We start from the raw sequence: 19,593 nt of genomic DNA, 5'->3' as shown, positions 1-19,593 counted from the left end.
GTCGTACGAGCTGGACAGACAAGTCTTAGCATGATGTCAAGCTGTGGGTAAGGAAAGTTGATACATTTATTACCAGTCGTATTTACTTCGTCATGCTTGTTACATCCACCAGCCGTGGTTTTGATACATGTATATTTTCCAATTTACTTGTGAATTTTGAAATGCATCGTATAGAATGCAGTGAATTATTACTGTGTTCAGTAGTGTGTCGGCTGTGGTCATTATAGCAGAGAGCAATGAAGTTCACAGCAGTCAAAAAGGAAGAGTAGAGTATCAGTGTTCATCTAAATATAAATGTGATTGGAATATTATTTTTTATCTCCAGACATGCAGCATATCATCCAAGTACATGGATGACTATAAGAATAAATAAATATGGTTTTAGATAGAAGAAAGATTTTAAGGAGAATTTCTTTAACGTTTATACTGCACAACAGTTTTGTGCTCCATCTTATCAAAACTGGTTTGCCATTGAGTACACAATGATTAAAGCTAGATGGGTCTACACCACACACACACACACAGCAAATGTTGTCTTGGACTTCACACAAGACACTTTCAGTCCACATGTGATTTCCCATGGACATCCTGCTTGCCATGTATGTGGACAGAAGTGGCCACCCAGTAGCCTGGATATACACCCCTTTGACTTTTTCTTTTGGAGTTACCTTAAGGAAAAACTGTTTGAAAGAACAGCTTTGATAATGCAATGCAGGGCTGTGGACATTCAGATGTGTGGCGAAATTATGGAGGATTTGTATTGTCAAATGTAGCCATACATGTTTTGGAGGATACATAATAGAATGTTGGTCATACTGAGCATATGATCCATAAAGGATGAATCTGTTTGTGTGTTTATATGTACAGTTATATGGATATTACAGCTTTTATTTAATGTTTTAATCAGGTATCATTTTATGTGCTACCTTGTACACTTTATGGTGTTCATGAGCATTGGTGCTTCCAATGTGAGAAGTGAAGGTGGGTACTTACTGTCTCCATCATCAGGGCAGTGAGTAAGCTGCATGTGAGATTGGGTTTGAGGTGTAGGAACCAGTCAGTGAAGGCAGAACCTCGGCCAGACCAGCGGGGACGTGGGTGAGCATTGACGATGGCGAGGTAGCCAACAGCAGGGCCAGATTACAGCTTCCTGATCATCCTGATGATACAGGCAGCAAATACATCAGAGACATTGGTAAACTTCTACCACGCTACACAGCGCTACAACCCAGAAGGCGGTCGTCTTTGTACCTGCTGCCATTAGAGCGTGAAATTGTACTTCTATTGTTTATGTAACCATTTTCAAGTTGTGTTCTAAAATTTTTTAAAAGAACTGGTTTGAGCTCAGATATGTGATCTTAAGTTGTATCTGTCATGAAGGTTTTTATAATTTTCTGTTCCTCTAACACTGGTTTTTGTCTGCATGTTGCCAGCTCAAACAGGAGAATAGCACACAGCAGCAGCTACTGGAGCATCTGTTGAATGAGCGTGCTGATAATGACAACATTGCAGTATTATCATCAGATAGTTCTGCAAAGTCTTCAAGGTCTAACTCTCCTACAGACACGTAAGCAATTTCTTATACAGTATTAAAGTTTTGCATGGACTTCATCTTTAAATTGGCACATGAAAATAATATTACAGTCACCTTCTGAGATACTGTCCCTCCTTCAGAATCTGTTCTGGAAGTTTCATTTCAGAGAAACAAACTGTTCCTGTCTTCAGGGCTCCATCTCCTTGCCTTCCAAGATAGAAGAACACAGAATCTAAGCAAAGATTTGAATAATGATTATTTAGAGAAATCTGCTATGTTTTATTTTATTAGAAGCATGTGAAACCTTGAAGATATCCATCTTCTGGGTTATTGCCCTGATGACGGAGGCAGTATGACCTCTGAAACGTTGGTTAGCATCGACCAGACTACACAGCGCAATAACCCAGAAGACGGATATCTTCATACTCACCGCTGTGAGAACCTCAAGTCTTACATGTGAAACCTTTGTTGTGTCTGTGGTATTGTATGAACAAAACAACATTTCTTGTTGAGACAGAGGCAACTTTTTTCTCAAATGGAAAAGGGATTAATGAAGGTTATGCAATTATATCTCCATGTTATTTGGATGTGGGTTCAGATTCTACCTAAGAGTTGGAAGTTTTTGCTTTTTTATCTGTGCTTATCATCTCCCAGTAATCCAGAAGTAATATAAAATTCACTATTCCATTAACTACATCCTCTCACCTGCAGTATGCTGTACTTAATTGAAGTGTTTGAAAAGATATTTAAAAAATTGGGATCCAAGCCATAAGGAGTAAATATGGTGGGAAAGCTAGTGAGGTAATGCTCGAGGGGAGGAAAATCCCTAAAGGGTGGCCAAACTTTAATGGGATGAAGGCCAATTGGGAAAGAGCCCTGCTGGGACAAACCCCAGGGTGGAACCCCCAGGGAGATATAAGTACAAGCCCCTGGGTTCACTTCACCCCTTGTGGATACTTTGGTGGGGGGAGGGGGGGTTAGCCTTGCATGGGGTTAGTTGAAAGATCAGACAGATGTGCATGTTCCTATAAGGTGTTCTTCGTTTTACACTGAAGTGTGAGAAACACCAAAAAGTGATGAATACAAGGAAAATATTCCACATTCAAAAATAACTCTTGGTAAATAATTTATTCTTTTGTCTCAGATAATATGAAATAGCCTTTAATGCTTTATTAGTAGCTCATGATAGCAGCAAGATTATTTATTTTATGATTTGTATTTAATTCCATTATTGTCTCTCCAAGTGATTTTTTGATGTGTATAGTTATATATATATATATATATATATATATATATATATATATATATATATATATATATATATATATGTACTATTTCACAGTTAACTTTAAAAAAGCTAATCTGTGCTCCAAGCAGCAAATAATTTGAAAAGGTAAAGGTGAAGCGCACACTAAAGTTTATTTTAAACTTTTTTTGGTTTCCCCATCGAGTATCAGTAGACATTGTTGGTGTATTCTTAGGCCTGTTTGTTACAAGTTATGTATATCCTTCTGATATGTCATAATGTAATGTTAAGTGACTTTGCCTAAGTCACTTTCAGTTGTACATAATATTGTTTAATGTTTTTTGTGTCCGCAGCTCTAATGATAATGCGCAACGAATGAGTGTTACAATACCGCACAAGATTCGACGCTTAACGGCATTACCAGAGGAACTGCTGTATCCCATTATTTCATTAACCACCAACCAGGACCGGCTGACTTGCACAGAATTACTTGGCACCACAGCCATTCGAGAGGAGATGACAGACTCAAATTTGATGCCACCGCCATTAGCTGGTGGCATTGTGAGGGTGCCCAGTGCACCAGGTGCTCTCAAGTATGTGAATCTTTAGCTTATTCTAATATTTTTGTGATATAAATTGCAGCTAAAATATCAGTCTTCATAATACAGGGTGTTGCACCCTTGTCACAAGTCCCTGTTTGCTTCAGAAATGTGTTTTCCTCCAGTTAAATCTGGTTCAGATGTTGGCAGACAAAGAAATGCATGCCTTTTGGTAGAATGTTAATGTCTTAACCCTTTGCATGAGCTCTGAGACAGTACTTGCAAATTTCCCAGTTATCAACAAGGCCAGGTCATCAGTGCAGCCTTGTGCACTGACCCTCCCTCTTGAGCCATGCAAGATGTCCATCCCTCACCAGGGTGCACAGTAGTGAGGACGAACCCCTCCCCTACAGACACCCTCAACCAATAACTCATTCGGGCTGTCACAGTTTTCTAGCTTCCAAGCGTCCATTTTATTACAGCCCAGTCCACCCCCTGCTGTTTACTTACCTTGTACATTGAAATGTGGTATTGTCAAATGGACCCTCTGTCCAGAAATATTTCCAGAGTGCTAAGCCCACCCTTGAGTGCCCTCTCAGTCTTGTAAAGAAGACTGAAGAGCTGTCTCTACGGACCTGCCGGTGTGGTATGCATGTTGTTGGGATATAAGTACAATAATAATAATAAGTATAATATTGTTTAATGTTTTTTGTGTCCGCAGCTCTAATGATAATGCGCAACGAATGAGTGTTACAATACCGCACAAGATTCGACGCTTAACGGCATTACCAGAGGAACTGCTGTATCCCATTATTTCATTAACCACCAACCAGGACCGGCTGACTTGCACAGAATTACTTGGCACCACAGCCATTCGAGAGGAGATGACAGACTCAAATTTGATGCCACCGCCATTAGCTGGTGGCATTGTGAGGGTGCCCAGTGCACCAGGTGCTCTCAAGTATGTGAATCTTTAGCTTATTCTAATATTTTTGTGATATAAATTGCAGCTAAAATATCAGTCTTCATAATACAGGGTGTTGCACCCTTGTCACAAGTCCCTGTTTGCTTCAGAAATGTGTTTTCCTCCAGTTAAATCTGGTTCAGATGTTGGCAGACAAAGAAATGCATGCCTTTTGGTAGAATGTTAATGTCTTAACCCTTTGCATGAGCTCTGAGACAGTACTTGCAAATTTCCCAGTTATCAACAAGGCCAGGTCATCAGTGCAGCCTTGTGCACTGACCCTCCCTCTTGAGCCATGCAAGATGTCCATCCCTCACCAGGGTGCACAGTAGTGAGGACGAACCCCTCCCCTACAGACACCCTCAACCAATAACTCATTCGGGCTGTCACAGTTTTCTAGCTTCCAAGCGTCCATTTTATTACAGCCCAGTCCACCCCCTGCTGTTTACTTACCTTGTACATTGAAATGTGGTATTGTCAAATGGACCCTCTGTCCAGAAATATTTCCAGAGTGCTAAGCCCACCCTTGAGTGCCCTCTCAGTCTTGTAAAGAAGACTGAAGAGCTGTCTCTACGGACCTGCCGGTGTGGTATGCATGTTGTTGGGAGCACAATGGTTATTCCACCAAGGCTCTGTATTTTATATATCTATCCATGAGCCCTTTCATTGTTTTCAAGAGGAAAAGCTTGAAACTGATATGATGAAAATATTTTGCCTGAACATAACTCAAATGCCCAGGTTTAGGTATCATTACCAGTGACGTCCTCTGGGCCCTCTCGTGAGATAGACAAGAAGACGGCTTCCTCCCCTTGAGACTTAGAGTCATATGGAGTCTCCCAGCACATCTTCTGTTCTTATATGAATGTTGCAATGGGTTCTCCAAACCATATGCCTGCCCATTCACTATCAGGTTGTGTTCCTCAAAGAAGGCTGTGTGTCCCTCTTCCTAGCATCCTTTAAATATGCAGTCGGACCCCTCTTGCTCTTCCTTGCTGCCATTGAAAAGACATTTATGCCAACTTTCAAGTTTCTTATATTTTTCACCACTTCCAGCTTAGTAAAAGTTAAATTTGGATGTACAGACAGCCTTCCATTGCCTGTTTAATTTGGGAATTATCCATCCATTTTCATAAAATGAAGAATTCAACATTCTTTGTCATTAAATAAGAGTCATGTGAACAAGACAGCAGCATTAGTCTGGAGCATGTATGTTAACCATATTTTTGTTGTTATTAGGCTGAGATGTGTGTTTGGTGTGAAGTCAGCAGTACTGTTAATTTTTTCCTAGCCAATACCTGAAATGTCCTGTCTTTACTGTCTCCAAAATTTCAATATTTGTGGTATTATCAGTCCTATTACATATCAAATTTTCCATGTCTTGAATTAAATATGTGCATTTTAGGAAATATACTTTTTTGGAACCTTCTGAAATTATACACACACTAACCTTCTAACTACTCTAAGAGAGAGAGAGTTTGGTAATTTTGATTGCTTGCAGTGTGTCTACGCGTGTTAGCCTTGGACATTACCATGATAAATCTTTAATATTTCCATGTGGTATTGACCAATTTTATGCATTTTTATTTAAACAGCTGTTTACTTCCTTAGTACTTGTTATGTGAATAGCTACATGGTATAGCTGAAAGTGAAGATATAGATAGCTCCCTTTCTTTGCGGTACGAGTTCTGCAGCAACATGTTCAGTTGTTACCTGATGTTGGTGTTGTGCTTGGGCTACACACACATATTTGACTTGTAGGGTTTTTTTCCAAAGTTTAGAGTTGGAAGGAATGATTCTTGTGCTTCATTCAGTAATTTTTGATGAAAGTTGAAATACTATAACCTTGTGTCATTTCAGCAGAACACTAGTAGCCAGTAGGTCAGATCAGCTGAAACCATCACCAGTGGCAGCACGCAAAGTGTATGACCGATAGGAATCAATCTCTCCCCGTCTTGGTCGACGCAACATGAATCTTGTGCAGGGCAACCTCTTGGGCAAGCCAGGGTCCATGTGAGTAAAATTAAAACCTTGTCACTGGTGCGAAATTACCTTCTTTTCCAGTTGAATTGGTGGATTCCATCTTAATTTCTTGTTAGTTTTAAATTCTACTGTGTAGCTGAGCAGGAATGCTTTATTTCATGTTGATTTTTATGTTGTAGATGATGAACTCTCAACTTTTTATGGGTGTTTCTAGCTGCATACTAAAAGATGGTTGTCTCTATAGTAGTCTTTGATGTTACGATATTGAAGTTTGTAATCAACGTGATAATGCTGGTTAGCCTTATTATATGCAACACTGATAATGACTCAAAACCTTGTTATAGCCATGTTTTAATTTTGGACAGATCATAGTGAGTGGTAGTGGAGATTGGAATTACTGAAATTGTCACAATGCTGTGAATTTCTTCAGAGGGACTTGGACTGACCTGTTTTATTTTTGTGTAGGGTCACATGTCAGAACCCCAAAATTAGGATTTTCATGCTAAATGAATGTAGACACGTGCCCCTTACAGTCAGCTTGCTAATGTAGTCCAAGCTTATCCTTTGCAATTGAAAAGTTTGGAATATGTCAGTGTACAGAATGAAATCACGTTGTAAAATTAGGTAATAAAGTTCATAATTGAAGTTATTATAGAGACCTATTTTTTTGTTGGTTCCTTTCTTGGGTCTCCAGAGGATTGTTATAACTTGGAAGGCCTGTATTATAATTTGTTTAGATACACACTCATTGAAAACCAGAATAGAAAATGTAATACCTTAAAGAAAGTTCTGTCTGCATTGATTTGTTATAACGTGTCCAGAATATACACAAAAGTTGTTATGAGTGTTCTGACCTTAAGATTTTCAGGTGGGAAATGGGAGGAAGGTGTAAAATATGAAATTTCTATGACTGATACAGAAATTATCTTCTCAAGTGACCATCTGTTTTGATAAGTGATTAAACCTCAATGTTTTGGAAGCTGCGTCTTTGCAGGCTGAGATGCACACAGCCGGTCACTCAGTCTCCAGAAAGTTGTATAAGAGGCAAATGTCTCATCACACAACGAAGAATCAGAACCCTTACCTCGTTCCCTGTCGCGAAATAAGCACCCACTACTTTACTCTCCCCTTTTAAAATAAGAAATCCTCACGTTACTTTCATGCTAAAAATTAAATTCTGGCTTATGGTGAACTGCTCAGTCATTGATCATCCATTACTAATCTTTGATCCTCTCTTTCTCTGTTTAATACCTGTAAGTAATGAGAAAAATAATCATTCTGAGTCCCCCCCCCCAATATGGGCACCATCTTACTTTAAACACTAGAATATTCCGATGTTTTCATTGTTATGTAGCAACCAGGTAGATTATTGCACAGAATAGAAGCCGCTGTGATAAATTGTTTCCTTCCTTTCTTGATTTCTTATTGAAATATTTACGCAAAAGACATTAAGTTTCAAATATTATTTAAAATTTGGTATGCAACTATTCTTTTCATTATACATATTGCATTATTGTCAGTCCTGCTCTGAGGGACCCCTTTTCCTTCTGCTTTGATCTTTCCCACATAAATGCTTATCTGTTGTTTCGAAGCATTAATAAATACTCTGTCATGACGTTTGAATGTTATTGCACCAGAAGGCATGCTGATTTGAAGATTATTGTTATGGTCACACTTTCAAGTCATTGTGTGTGTTTATGTAGGATTATTTTTGCATTTCACGTCGGTGTTTTTAACCAATAACTATTTGTAATACATGTGTAAAAATTGAAATCTCATGCTATAATAATTAAAATACCGAATAATAAGTAGTTTTCCGTGTGGCTGTCATCCATGAAATTCAACATACCTGGATTTGATATTTTAAAATTACATTTTTTTGTGAAGGAACTTAAAGGAAATGAACATCTTGGCACAGCTGAATACTAGCACATACATTTGGATTTGCACAATTTCACTTGTGCTCTCTCGCTCTCTCTCTCTGACATATCATATATACTTAAATCTTAGTGTCTGACCAGTCCAGAGCCAAAATTTTGTAAAACAGCAGAGATGAAGTTGCTAAGAAGACAGCACAGACTCCATTGTTAAATGTTAAAATCCGGGTCACTTTAGCTATAAAGATAACTGGCCAATTCAGTCATAAGTTTCTTGAATCAACGGATGTCGGTGACAGTGCCTAATTTGTATCTTGTGTACATCATCATGGTTCAGCAGGCATGGCAGAAGAGTTTTTACTTCGCTTTGCTTCCTGTTACCCACTCCCAAAGCCAATGAAGATTGTCAGGTGGTACAGAACTGAACTGGAAATCATTCCTCCATTGATGGTGCATCATCTGTTTTCGCTGCACCATTTGTGAGATGTAGAAAAAAACTTGCCTATGGCAGAAGTCTGAAGTTAACGTGGTTGGTTTTTTGTGTCAAGAGCGTGATGCAGGATATTTCAGCTTGCTGCCAATGAGATGTTTTCACATTTAGTTTAGTTTATAAAGTAATGTTACAAATTAATGTAATTTAGGTGCAATTTGCAAAGATAATGCTGCAATAAATTATATTACTGTTCAACACAAAAAATCTTAATTTCCATCAGCTTTGATGGTACATAGGTTGTTATGCAATATAATATTCCCATTGGCCAATATTCTGTTATTTGCATTTATGACACTGCATAATTTTCACTTTGTGCATTAAACCATGGCCTTGCAAAACCTGACCTATGTCCAGTTTCAGTATGGCCTGCAAGAGCTCATAATTCATATTAATGTATTGAATATCTTGTGTCTGTATTTTGTTTTCTTGTTCTGGTCATGAAGTTCTTCAAGTTATGCAAAAGGCTTAGATGTGTGGCACTCACAGGAAATACACCAAATGTTTATGAAGAAGTTCTTTTTTGAGACTTTGTCATGATGTGGTCCTCTGTAGAAGACGAGGAAGATACGTTATAATTCCATTCTCAAGAATATTTTTTTAAGCTCATCATTTAGGGATTTTAAATATAAGTTCTTGTCAGATGTAATCTTCTCTCTTAAAGATTCTAGTAATTAATATGAAATAAAACTGTTGCATGAATATGTAATTACTCTATCTGGCAGTTTGCTACTGTTTGTACAATTCAGAATTTAAGAAGATTTTCGCACAACTAACAAGAGGAGGAAGAACAGTTCCAATTATTATTTATATTCATACAGAAGAAATGGGCAAAATCTTTACAAATATCTTTGAAACTTATTGTTATAGATAACACTACAAATGCAGATATTTAAGGATAACAGATTTTTGTTTTGAAATTAACAATGCCCGTCAGATGAGCAGGCCTGTGATAAGCTTGTGGGTAAGAAAACCTGATAAATTCAAACACATGTTAAGTTTTCCCTCTGTAACACTGCAGGCATTCTGCTGGTGATAAAGGAAAACGCATCTCAAGTCCATCAGAAATGTGATTTGAAATCATTATCCAGTTCAGATGTGCTGTCAGTATCATACCATATTGATCAGAAGATTCTCCATTGTTTCTGAGTCATGAAGGGAAATTGGAATTATGAGCTATCAGTGTGTACTTGTTAAGAACATTTGCTTGTTTTCCTGCTGGCAGATAACAATGTTTTTGGTTTTCCACCACTTTATTTGAAAACATCAAGTTTTTTGGTGCAGAACCATCAGTTCCTGAACTATTGCCACCATATAGGTCTGAAGTCACGCATTTGTCTTGTCCTTCAGCCAATTATTGAACAGTGTCTGTATGAGTTGGTATGACGTAGAAATTTAGACGATACATATGTTCTCATAGCATCTCATAGATCTGATATCTTAACATACATAACACCGAGGAAGCTATTTTAAATCTTGTTTGTCCGTATCATGTGATCCTTCCATATGGCACGTCCATTTCCTTGAGAAACAGCCGACAGCTGAGAGGCCAGCATCTTGTGCCAGGTGATTGGTTTCATTTTAAATCTGTGTAATATTTTTGTGCATGTTTTCAAATTTTCATTTTTCTTGCAGATCTGCATCTGTGTTGCTGTCGTTCATGTTGGCTTTACTAATTTATACTTGTTATGCAGTTTGTTGAATCTTTAGAGTTGCTTTTAATCATGACTACACTGAGTACGTGAAGCACAAAATTTGCCATAGAAAATTCTACATTGGAGAAAAGAAGGGCTTGTTATCAGTGTATTCATATTTTAATATCTGCTATAAGTGTCACCTCTAAGTAAAGTAATTTAGCATTCTGTTACAATGGGTGTCATAGGTGTAAAGTATAACCATAATGTTACTATAAAACAAAGCCACAAATATGTTTAATTTTATAATTTTAACAGCTTTCATGGCAGCTGAATGCGATGAAGTCTTCTTAGGAGATCAGGCATGTGAGAATGTGATTAATATCCAATGTTTTAGAGGCTTCCTATTCTTCTATTATCAGGGTTGATATGATGGCCTATTGTATTTGTACTTACAGCTCTTAGAGCCCAGTGTCCTTGTCCTTATCTTAGAGTACTACAGCAGCGATACAGTGACAGGAGTTTGGAACTCAGTCATCTCGTAATCTCTGTTTCTTAATCTGTACAATTTCGGATGATTGGTGCCATTGCTTCTTCCCTCTACTTCTGTTAAATGGTCAGTAGCTGTATTCCATGATTGACTTTGAGTGAATTTGATGTCTGTTTAAATCATTGGAGCGTGACCATGTCTTGATGGCCTCCTTCACAAAGGAATCCATGTAGCTAATACAATGGTGCCCTTGAAATTGTTACAATCCATAGCCTCCGTGCTGTTGTCCAGTTGGTACAGACATGTCCTTTGCATGGTTCTTGCACCGTGTCTCAGTGGCTCAGTCCATCTCTGCAATGTAAACTTACCACATGTACATGGAATGCAGTATGTGCCTGGGGCATTGAGGTATAGATTATCTTTTACCAGTTTCAACAGATATACATTATTTTGGTTTAAATATGTACAGTTCTTTAAGAATAACCATGCCAAAAGCATGCAGATCTTGTCAGAAGTGCCCTGCATATATTGTGGTTATGCCTGCCAGCTTCTCCAACTGTAAATAAGGTCTCTTTATGGAAATGAGGGCACAGTATTTGTCTGATTTTAAGGTGAGACATCCTTTTGTAATATTATAAATTAAAATACCGTTGCCATCTGCACAACAAATGTGCTTGCATTGTAATGAGTCTCAATTTCTTGCTTGTTCTTTACAAAGATGGATTTATTAAACACTCAATTGTAATTAATACGAACTTCTTCTTGACTGCATTCAAAGCAACTGAAGGAATATCACTCGAAATTATCGTTCTCCAGTAGTTACTTTTCATGTCTTTCAGTTTGTCGGTCTCTAAATCACATTTGTTCTCTTGACCACTGCTCGTATTTACATACCTCACATCGTTCTTCTGTCTTTGTCTGTTTCTGGTAGCTATTTGATTCACGTTGCACCTCACACTTAGGTTGTTGTTCTTACAACAAATATACCCTGTCCCTCAACTACGCTCGCCTTTTATAAGTGCATATAAGTTCTGGTCTGTCCTAGAGGCCTGTGGAACCTTCCACTTGCCAGTTGATAAGAAGGAAGGCTTCTAGTTATTCTCTTGTGTTCCACATTGTGTTACTACATTTTGCAGTGCAGTTTTAATAGATTTACGAGCTCGGTAAGGGCAGGCTGGTTTTAATGTATGGGTTCATCCCTCAATACAGTTTTGCTAAAATGGCTTTTCTGCTTCTTTCTCCATTGTCTTGAATGAGAAATGTGCTGGATTGATTTGGTGATAAGCATTAATCTCTTTGAAACTTGTTTTCCCAGGCTGTGGTATAAATGTAATTTTCATTTGTCTCCGGGCCCTATGAATATATCGATATGCCAGACAGGCTCTGAGAATATGTAAGACAACTGTGAGTCTAGATGCGCTGTCCCATGCTCCAAAAGTGAAATTATAGTTTAATATTTCCTGCCAGTTAAATTGGTGAAAATGTCCTTATTGCCATTATCATGCACTAGTTACCCTACAGTGTACTGAATTTGAAAGACATTTGTAGCTCAGAGTAAGTTCTTGAAAGAACAATTACAGTAAACTTTGTCCATCGTGGTGTTCTGGTGTACGATACCATGTGTACGTGGAGGTAGTATCAACAGTTTAGAGGAGCTTATCGTTGGGGAAGTTTGTTATCTAACCTAGAAGTCCACCATGGAACCATGGACATATTTGCTGCAATGACAGTCTCATGTCTCATTATGTGAACTGTGTGTAGACATACTGATCTGTGGTTGGGATGGACGTCTTGGTAAGGAGGGTATTAGTTCCTTTGACAAGGTAAGGGACTTGCATTTTTCAAATGAAACTTAGCACAGAGCATGCATAGTTGGGCAGTTCATTGTCTGTCAGCAGAATGCATTTGCATCTTTTCGTCAGTGGAACAAGCTGTACATGACAGGCCAAGGAACAATTAGCATTAATAACAGGTAACAGTTCTGTATAGCTTTACCTCAGTTTTGCTTTTGTTTTGATGTGCTTGAATACCAAGGCCACAGTGGAAGTACCGAAGTCTGGGACTTTTCTGTTGTTTAACTTGTGTTGTTCATGTAACAGTTGTATTTTGCTATTATTTATGTTGTACTGATACAAGAGTTTTATTTCATGTTACTATCTTATATGCCATGTGTAGAATCAGTAATCTCATAAGAGAAGTGGCACATGTGGCATCTGGTTACTGAGATATGAGATAGGTTTGCCCAAATTGTAGTACAATTGTTATGAAGATACACTATCTATAGAAGACAGTGCAATAAAACAGGGAAACGTTTTCCAATGCTGGCTTTTTATGTAGCTTCTTTGGTTTTATTTATGTTACCATATTTTTAGATAATATTCTTCAAGTGTATAGAATTGATGGTTAAGCAGTCTTGCTTTGTTTTCTTTTAAGACTGGTATAGCCATTTGTGTTACATGTAAAAAGTTAAGCTTTATGCATAGGAAATAATGAAATTGTTGGCAATAATGTAAGACTTACAATTTTTCATAAAATCCACATAGAGATGATATAAATATTACCACATATATCACTTAACAAGAATTAAACACTATTACTGCTTTTATAATGGCAACTCAGGATGCATTTAAGATAATAACTCAAGGACCAAAATAGCTTTTAGAATTAGTGCAGTGTTGTGTCATTTTGTCTTATTTTTAATTTTGTGTTCCTGCAGTTCATGGGCATGTGAGTGCTGTGTATTTACTTGCATCTTTTATATACTAATATTTTTGGTTCCATCATTGTTGTTTGTGTATATGTTTACAATGAAACAATTAAAAGGGTGTAAATTTATCAAGTGTGTTTTAAGTTATATATTATTAATCTTTGAATGTGAAATTTTTACTTGAAAATAAGGTGAAAACCCATGTGAGTCTAGTTTCTCAGTTGAATTTGTGTTACATACTCAAACCACCCCCCCACCCCTGGAAAGGAAACTGTTCATTATAAGAAAATATGTGTGCCTGCCATCCTTAAGATCTGTGACTTGAGCTTCAAAAATATGCCAATTTTAAAAATATATATAGCATTTAATTCAGGTAATCTAGTAATTTGTCGGCAAGTAGTATAAGATTCGTTAAGTATTCTTCAACTGAATCAACTTGCAGTTCACATTCTCGTAATGTGCACACAACTGAGGAAAGTGTATTCCGTACCGGAATACACAATATCCTCGTGTGTTCTCTGCAACATGCATTTAGAGGAATTAAATTTGTTCAATAATTTCTACTTTGTCCGCCAGGCTACAGCATCTCATTGTCTACCTCATGACTTCCATCATTCTGTTATCACTGATGCTCGTAGAATATTCAAAAATATGATTTTGAGGTCATACAGAATAGCACAACCTCCACATCAAATTTCATCCCAATCCATCCAATGGTTCTGTGGTAGAATCGACTGGATGGGCAGACAGACAGAGTCAACCCATAATGTGTTCTCCCTATGCACTTCATGCAAAGAGCACATAATAACTTATAATTATGTATTTCTTATAGTTATTTTTGTGAGTTTCACAGTTGTGTAATAATGCCTATTGATTAGGAGAGTGTGGTGAAGTGTATTTAAAGATGAGATTGAATTGATGCTATTACTAAGACAGATAATGAATGCTTAACATGTATGTTTCTAACCAGGTTGAGAATCTCATTACTGATGTAAATTTTGTACAAACATAACAGCGTGTTTTCCTTTCAGTGATTGTGCCATCCGTTTCTGGAAGCTTTGCAGCCACGATGACATATCTCCGGATGCCGGTGATGACATCTGAAACCCTGCTAACTTTCAGAGACTAATCTGGTGTCCATCGCCTTACAGTCAACATCACAGCATCATCGTGTGTGCAGCATTTCATGAGGTGACTTGTCTCATACTGATCTCACATTGTTGCTGCATGCAAGAAACCAAGAAGTCCATTGTGATGTGTTGTGAACAAAAGATTTTTTGGGACCACATTAATACTCATTATGTTCCACTGTTACCTTCTGAAAAATTTTAAAAGTTAGAAACAACTGCAAGGTTGTGTGATTTGGATTATATTAATTTTGTAACTAAAACACAAATATTCTCTTTTAGATGATTTTAATAACTGTAACATACCGTTTTAATTGTTATTTTTAAATTTTAGCATCTATATTATAGAATTACTAATAAAATAATTTTATTTGTATAGAATGCTGATAATTCATATGCAGAAGTCCATAACAATACTTTATATTATTTGTATAGATGCGCTAGACTAAGAGTGATACTCTGGTCCTCCAGGTTGGGGGTTGGGTGTAGGGCTAACAACCTTTCACCTTTAAAAAAATATGTGTTACGAAAAAATCAACCAAGCATCGGATCAGGACGGACTCTTTGGCACGACCACAGCAATTGAAAAAGGACATGAGATTTGGTACTTGGAACATTAGGAGCCTCTATAGGGCTGGGGCACTGAAATCAGTGTGTAGGGAATTAGGGAATTATAAGTTAGACTTAGTGGCAGTGCAGGAAGTGCGATGGGAGGGGGAGGGCACGATCCCAGTGGACAATTTTACATTTTTCTATGGAAAGGGGAATGACAATCATCAGCTAGGGACGGGTTTTTTTGTTCATAGCAGAATTAGGGCAGCAGTTAAGAGAGTAGAATTTGTTAGTGACAGGTTGTCTTACGTAATTTTGGAAGGACGTTGGTGCGACATCATTGTCCTTAATGTTCATGCCCCAACTGAAGACAAAAGCGATGATATCAAGGATAGCTTTTATGAAGAATTGGAATCAGTATTTGATACATTTGGCAAGTATCACATGAAAATTCTGCTAGGAGATTTCAATGCAAAAATTGGGAGGGAGGATATCTTCAAACCCACAATAGGCAGCGAGAGTCTCCATGCACTTAGTAATGATAACGGTGTTAGAGCAGTAACCTTTGCTACGTCAAAAGATTTAATTATAAAAAGTACAAAATTTCCACACCGTGATGTTCATAAATACACTTGGACTTCTCCAGATGGCAGAACACACAATCAAATAGATCATGTTTTAGTAGATAAGAGAAGGCAGACAAATGTAATTGATGTGAGATCATTCAGAGGAGCAGATTGCGACACTGATCATTATCTGGTGGTAGCAAAAGTGAGGGAGCGGCTTTCAGTAAGCAGACGAACTAAACAAAATTTTGACACAGAAAGATTTGATTTGAAAAAATTAAGTGAGGGAGAGGCAAAGGAACAATATCAAGTTGAAATTTCGAATAGGTTTCAAATTTTAGAGACAAATGAGGATAATGAAAGTGTGGACATCAACAGGGAGTGGGAAAATGTCAGAAACTGCATCAACATTTCAGCAAAAGAGAAACTAGGATACTACAGGAGAAAGCAAAATAAACCGTGGTTTGATGAAGAATGTTCAAAATTAATAGATCGAAGGAAGCAAACAAAATTTCAATGGTTGCAGAACCCAAACAAAACAAATGCGGATAATCTATGTAACGTGAGACGTGAGGCTAGTAGAACCTTTAGGACTAAGAAAAGGGAATACCTGAAGGGCAAAATTGCTGAACTTGAGACAAATAATAAGGGAAAAAAACATCAGAGACCTGTACAGAGGCATTAATAACTTTAAGAAAGGATATCAACCCCAGACCAATTTGGTAGAGGATGATAGTGGCAATTTGCTTGCAGATCCAATAAAAATTGTGAATAGGTGGAAAAATTTCTTTAGCGAGCTCTTAAATGTTCATGATACTGGTGATATTAGACAGATTAAAATGCATACAGCTGAACTGTTGGTGCCAGAACCTAGCTTAGATGAAGTGGAACTAGCCATTGGGAAGTTGAAAAGTTATAAATCTCCAGGAATTGATCAGATTCTGGCCGAATTAATTAAAGCAGGTGGCAAAGGGTTGCATATGAGGATCCATAAGCTTATTCAGTTAATTTGGGATAAGGAAGAGATGCCACAACAATGGAAGGAATCCATAATTATTCCTATTCATAAGAAGGGGGACAAGACTGAGTGTGGTAATTACCGAGGAATTTCGCTGCTATCAACCTCATACAAAATTCTATCCAACATTCTTTTGGCAAGATTAACCCCATATGCGAATGAAATTATTGGGGATCATCAGTGTGGGTTCAGACGAAACAGATCAACGATTGATCAGATCTTTTGCATTCGTCAGATACTAGAGAAAAAATGGGAGTTCGGTGGGACCGTACATCAGTTATTTATAGATTTCAAAAAAGCCTATGACTCTGTGAAGAGAGAAGTGCTATATAATATTCTTATTGAATTTGGTATACCAAAGAAGCTAGTGGGTCTAATAAAAATGTGCTTAAATGAAACCTGTAGCAAAATTCGAGTAGGTAAATATGTATCTGAGACATTCCTCATCAAGAACGGTCTAAAACAAGGAGATGCTTTGTCTCCCTTGCTCTTTAACTTTGCGCTAGAATACGCCATCAGGAAGGTCCAAGGTAGGCAGGAGGGTTTACAATTGAATGGGACACATCAGCTATTGGCATATGCTGATGATGTTAATTTATTGGGGGACGATATAAGTACAATAAAGAGGAACGCAGAAGTTTTACTAGAGGCTGGTAGACAAGTAGGGGCTGGAAGTAAATTCAGAAAAAACTAAGTACATGTTAGTATCTCGTAATCAGAAGACAGGCGGGCAAAATTATCTTAGGGTGGCTAATAAATCCTTTGAAAGGGTTACAAAGTTCAAATATTTGGGAACAACAATAACAAATCAAAACGATACTTGTGAGGAAGTTAGGAGGAGACTAAATTCCGGAAATGCTTGCTACTTCTCAGTCCAAAATATTTTGTCTTCCCGTCTGATTTCTAAGAACCTGAAAATTAAAGTATACAAAACAATAATCTTGCCTGTTGTTTTGTATGGGTGCGAAACATGGTCTCTCACTCAGAGGGAGGAACACAGATTGCAGGTGTTTGAGAATCGGGTGTTGAGGAGGATATTTGGGCCTAAGAGGGAAGACGATGGGGCGTGGAGAAAACTGCACAATGACGAGCTTAAAAATCTGTACTGCTCCCCCAGTATTGTGAGGGTGATTAAGTCGAGAAGAGTGAGATGGGCGGGACATGTAGTGCGCATGGATGGGACAAGAGGTGTGCACCGGGTACTGGTTGGGAAACCTGAAGGGAAGAGACCGCTGGGGAGACCTAGACGTAGATGGGAGGATAATCTCAGGCGGGATCTATGGGAGATAGGAGTTGAAGGAAACTGGATTTTGTTGGCCCAGGACAGGGTCCGGTGGAGGGCTTTGGTTAACTCGGTGATGAACCTTCGGGTTCGGTAAGCCATCTAGTTAGTTAGTTAGTTATGGGTGTGTGTGTCCGTGTAAGGTGTGGATATTTTTGTAGGGGTGGATGTCTAGTTATGTGTGTAGGGTGTTCTACGGAGTGTAGTAAAATAGTAAAAATGTCTGCCGCAATCACATTGCGAAGAGACTGCTTCATAGTGTGGTGGCCAACACATCTTGGAAAGAGAGAGTTTGTCATGTTTGAAAGGCTCTAAGTTGCAGGTACTCTTGGCTTTGGCCGCAGCTTGTCACCAAAGATGTGATTCCTCTTCCTGGAAAGAATATGGTATTTCCTTTTATCAGCTTCATTCTCAGTTCAAACTAATGCCACAGGAAGAATTTCAAAACGTCAGTCATTCTGAATCTGTTTGGAAGCAGATGGGGGGGGGGGGGGCTCTGCAGTTTCACTCATTTAGGAAATGCGGTGATGAAGATCTCTGGCATAGCTATACCGGACAGTTTTGATAATAGTGGATGTCGGTTCTCTGACCCAGGAGGACTTTAAAAGTGTGCTGACCACGCATTACTTAGTTTGTATTTTCTCTATGTAAATCTGTAAAGAGATGTCAAAGCGGGAGGTATTAAGTGTTGATTGCTGCATGTGCCAAAATGAAGTCTGACGAAGGTAAGTTCGTGTTCTTAAGTATGGTTACCAGGGGACTTGGTCATTGGGTGTGTTATAGATGCTCGTGAAGTAAAACCTGGTGGCAGAGGGGCTGTGTAGTGGCGACATATGCAATAATCGTTTATAGTGCTTCCTTCATTGAGCTGTAATTTACAAAATCCCACCTGTTTTCATAAATGATGGAAGATATTTAGGTTATGGAAATGTTTGGTAGTTTGTGTCTTATAGGTGATGTTGGTCGGACTTTTCAAATGACGCAGCTCGCGAGTCGTCTACGCCCTCCTGCAAATTTAGTTGTGAGAAATTATCGAGCAGGGAAAATGTCGCTGCTGAATTTGCGTGATGTCTTGAGTGTCAACATGAAATGTGACGAGGATAAGTTCGTGTTGGAAAGGACGTGGACGATTTCACTGAGTGATTTATAGGTAGACGTGCAGGTATTCAAGATTTGTGTCTGGTATCGATCTGAGCAGGGTGTCGAAGGTTGCTGGGTTCAGTAACAATCCGGTGACCGAGAGGTTATGTGATAAATGTGCGCTAGGATGTAGGTCATCCAGTGGCGAAATTTTGGTTATTTGTTTCATAGTCTCCCCCGCAGGTATTTCCACCTTGGCGTGGTGGGGGGGCTTGGGTGTCCCGATAATCCCGAGAGCTATGCCGGCGGTAGCTTTGCTACCGGTAGGGTCTCCCAAGCCGGACAGGTCAAGGGTAGGGACCAGACTAAGAGAAATACCCTGGTCCTCCAGGTTGGGGGTTGGATCTTAGGGCCAACACCCCTACATCTGTAAAAAAATTATATATGTTGAGAAGCCTCTATTGAAGCCTCGGATGAATGGGAAAAAGAATGTACGGCAACGACCTT

The 19,593-nt window shown here is 38.4% G+C and overlaps 1 protein-coding gene across 3 annotated transcripts in view; it reads left to right on the top strand.

Annotated features, from left to right (window-relative positions):
• LOC147873819 (kinesin-like protein KIF21A) overlaps window positions 1-14,902 on the top strand; it is a 37,769-nt gene extending 22,867 nt beyond the window's left edge. For 2 of the 3 annotated variants that reach the window (XM_087348921.1, XM_087348919.1), the window contains exons 16-20: window positions 1,434-1,567; window positions 3,134-3,373; window positions 4,041-4,280; window positions 6,141-6,293; window positions 14,493-14,902. In XM_087348921.1, coding sequence (XP_087205047.1) covers window positions 1,434-1,567; window positions 3,134-3,373; window positions 4,041-4,280; window positions 6,141-6,216 — 690 coding nt within the window. In that variant the 3' untranslated portion in view covers window positions 6,217-6,293; window positions 14,493-14,902. The remainder of the gene's footprint in view (window positions 1-1,433; window positions 1,568-3,133; window positions 3,374-4,040; window positions 4,281-6,140; window positions 6,294-14,492) is intronic. The other variant, XM_087348920.1, reaches the window with a different exon arrangement.
• The last annotated feature ends 4,691 nt before the right edge of the window (window positions 14,903-19,593 follow it).

Source organism: Zootermopsis nevadensis, unplaced genomic scaffold (genome assembly GCF_977971745.1).
Source record: "Zootermopsis nevadensis isolate Lab colony 2312 unplaced genomic scaffold, Znev_1.0 Znev_ptg000014l, whole genome shotgun sequence".
Classification (NCBI taxonomy): Eukaryota; Metazoa; Arthropoda; class Insecta; order Blattodea; family Termopsidae; genus Zootermopsis; species Zootermopsis nevadensis.
This window is presented reverse-complemented; position numbering and strand designations above follow the sequence as displayed.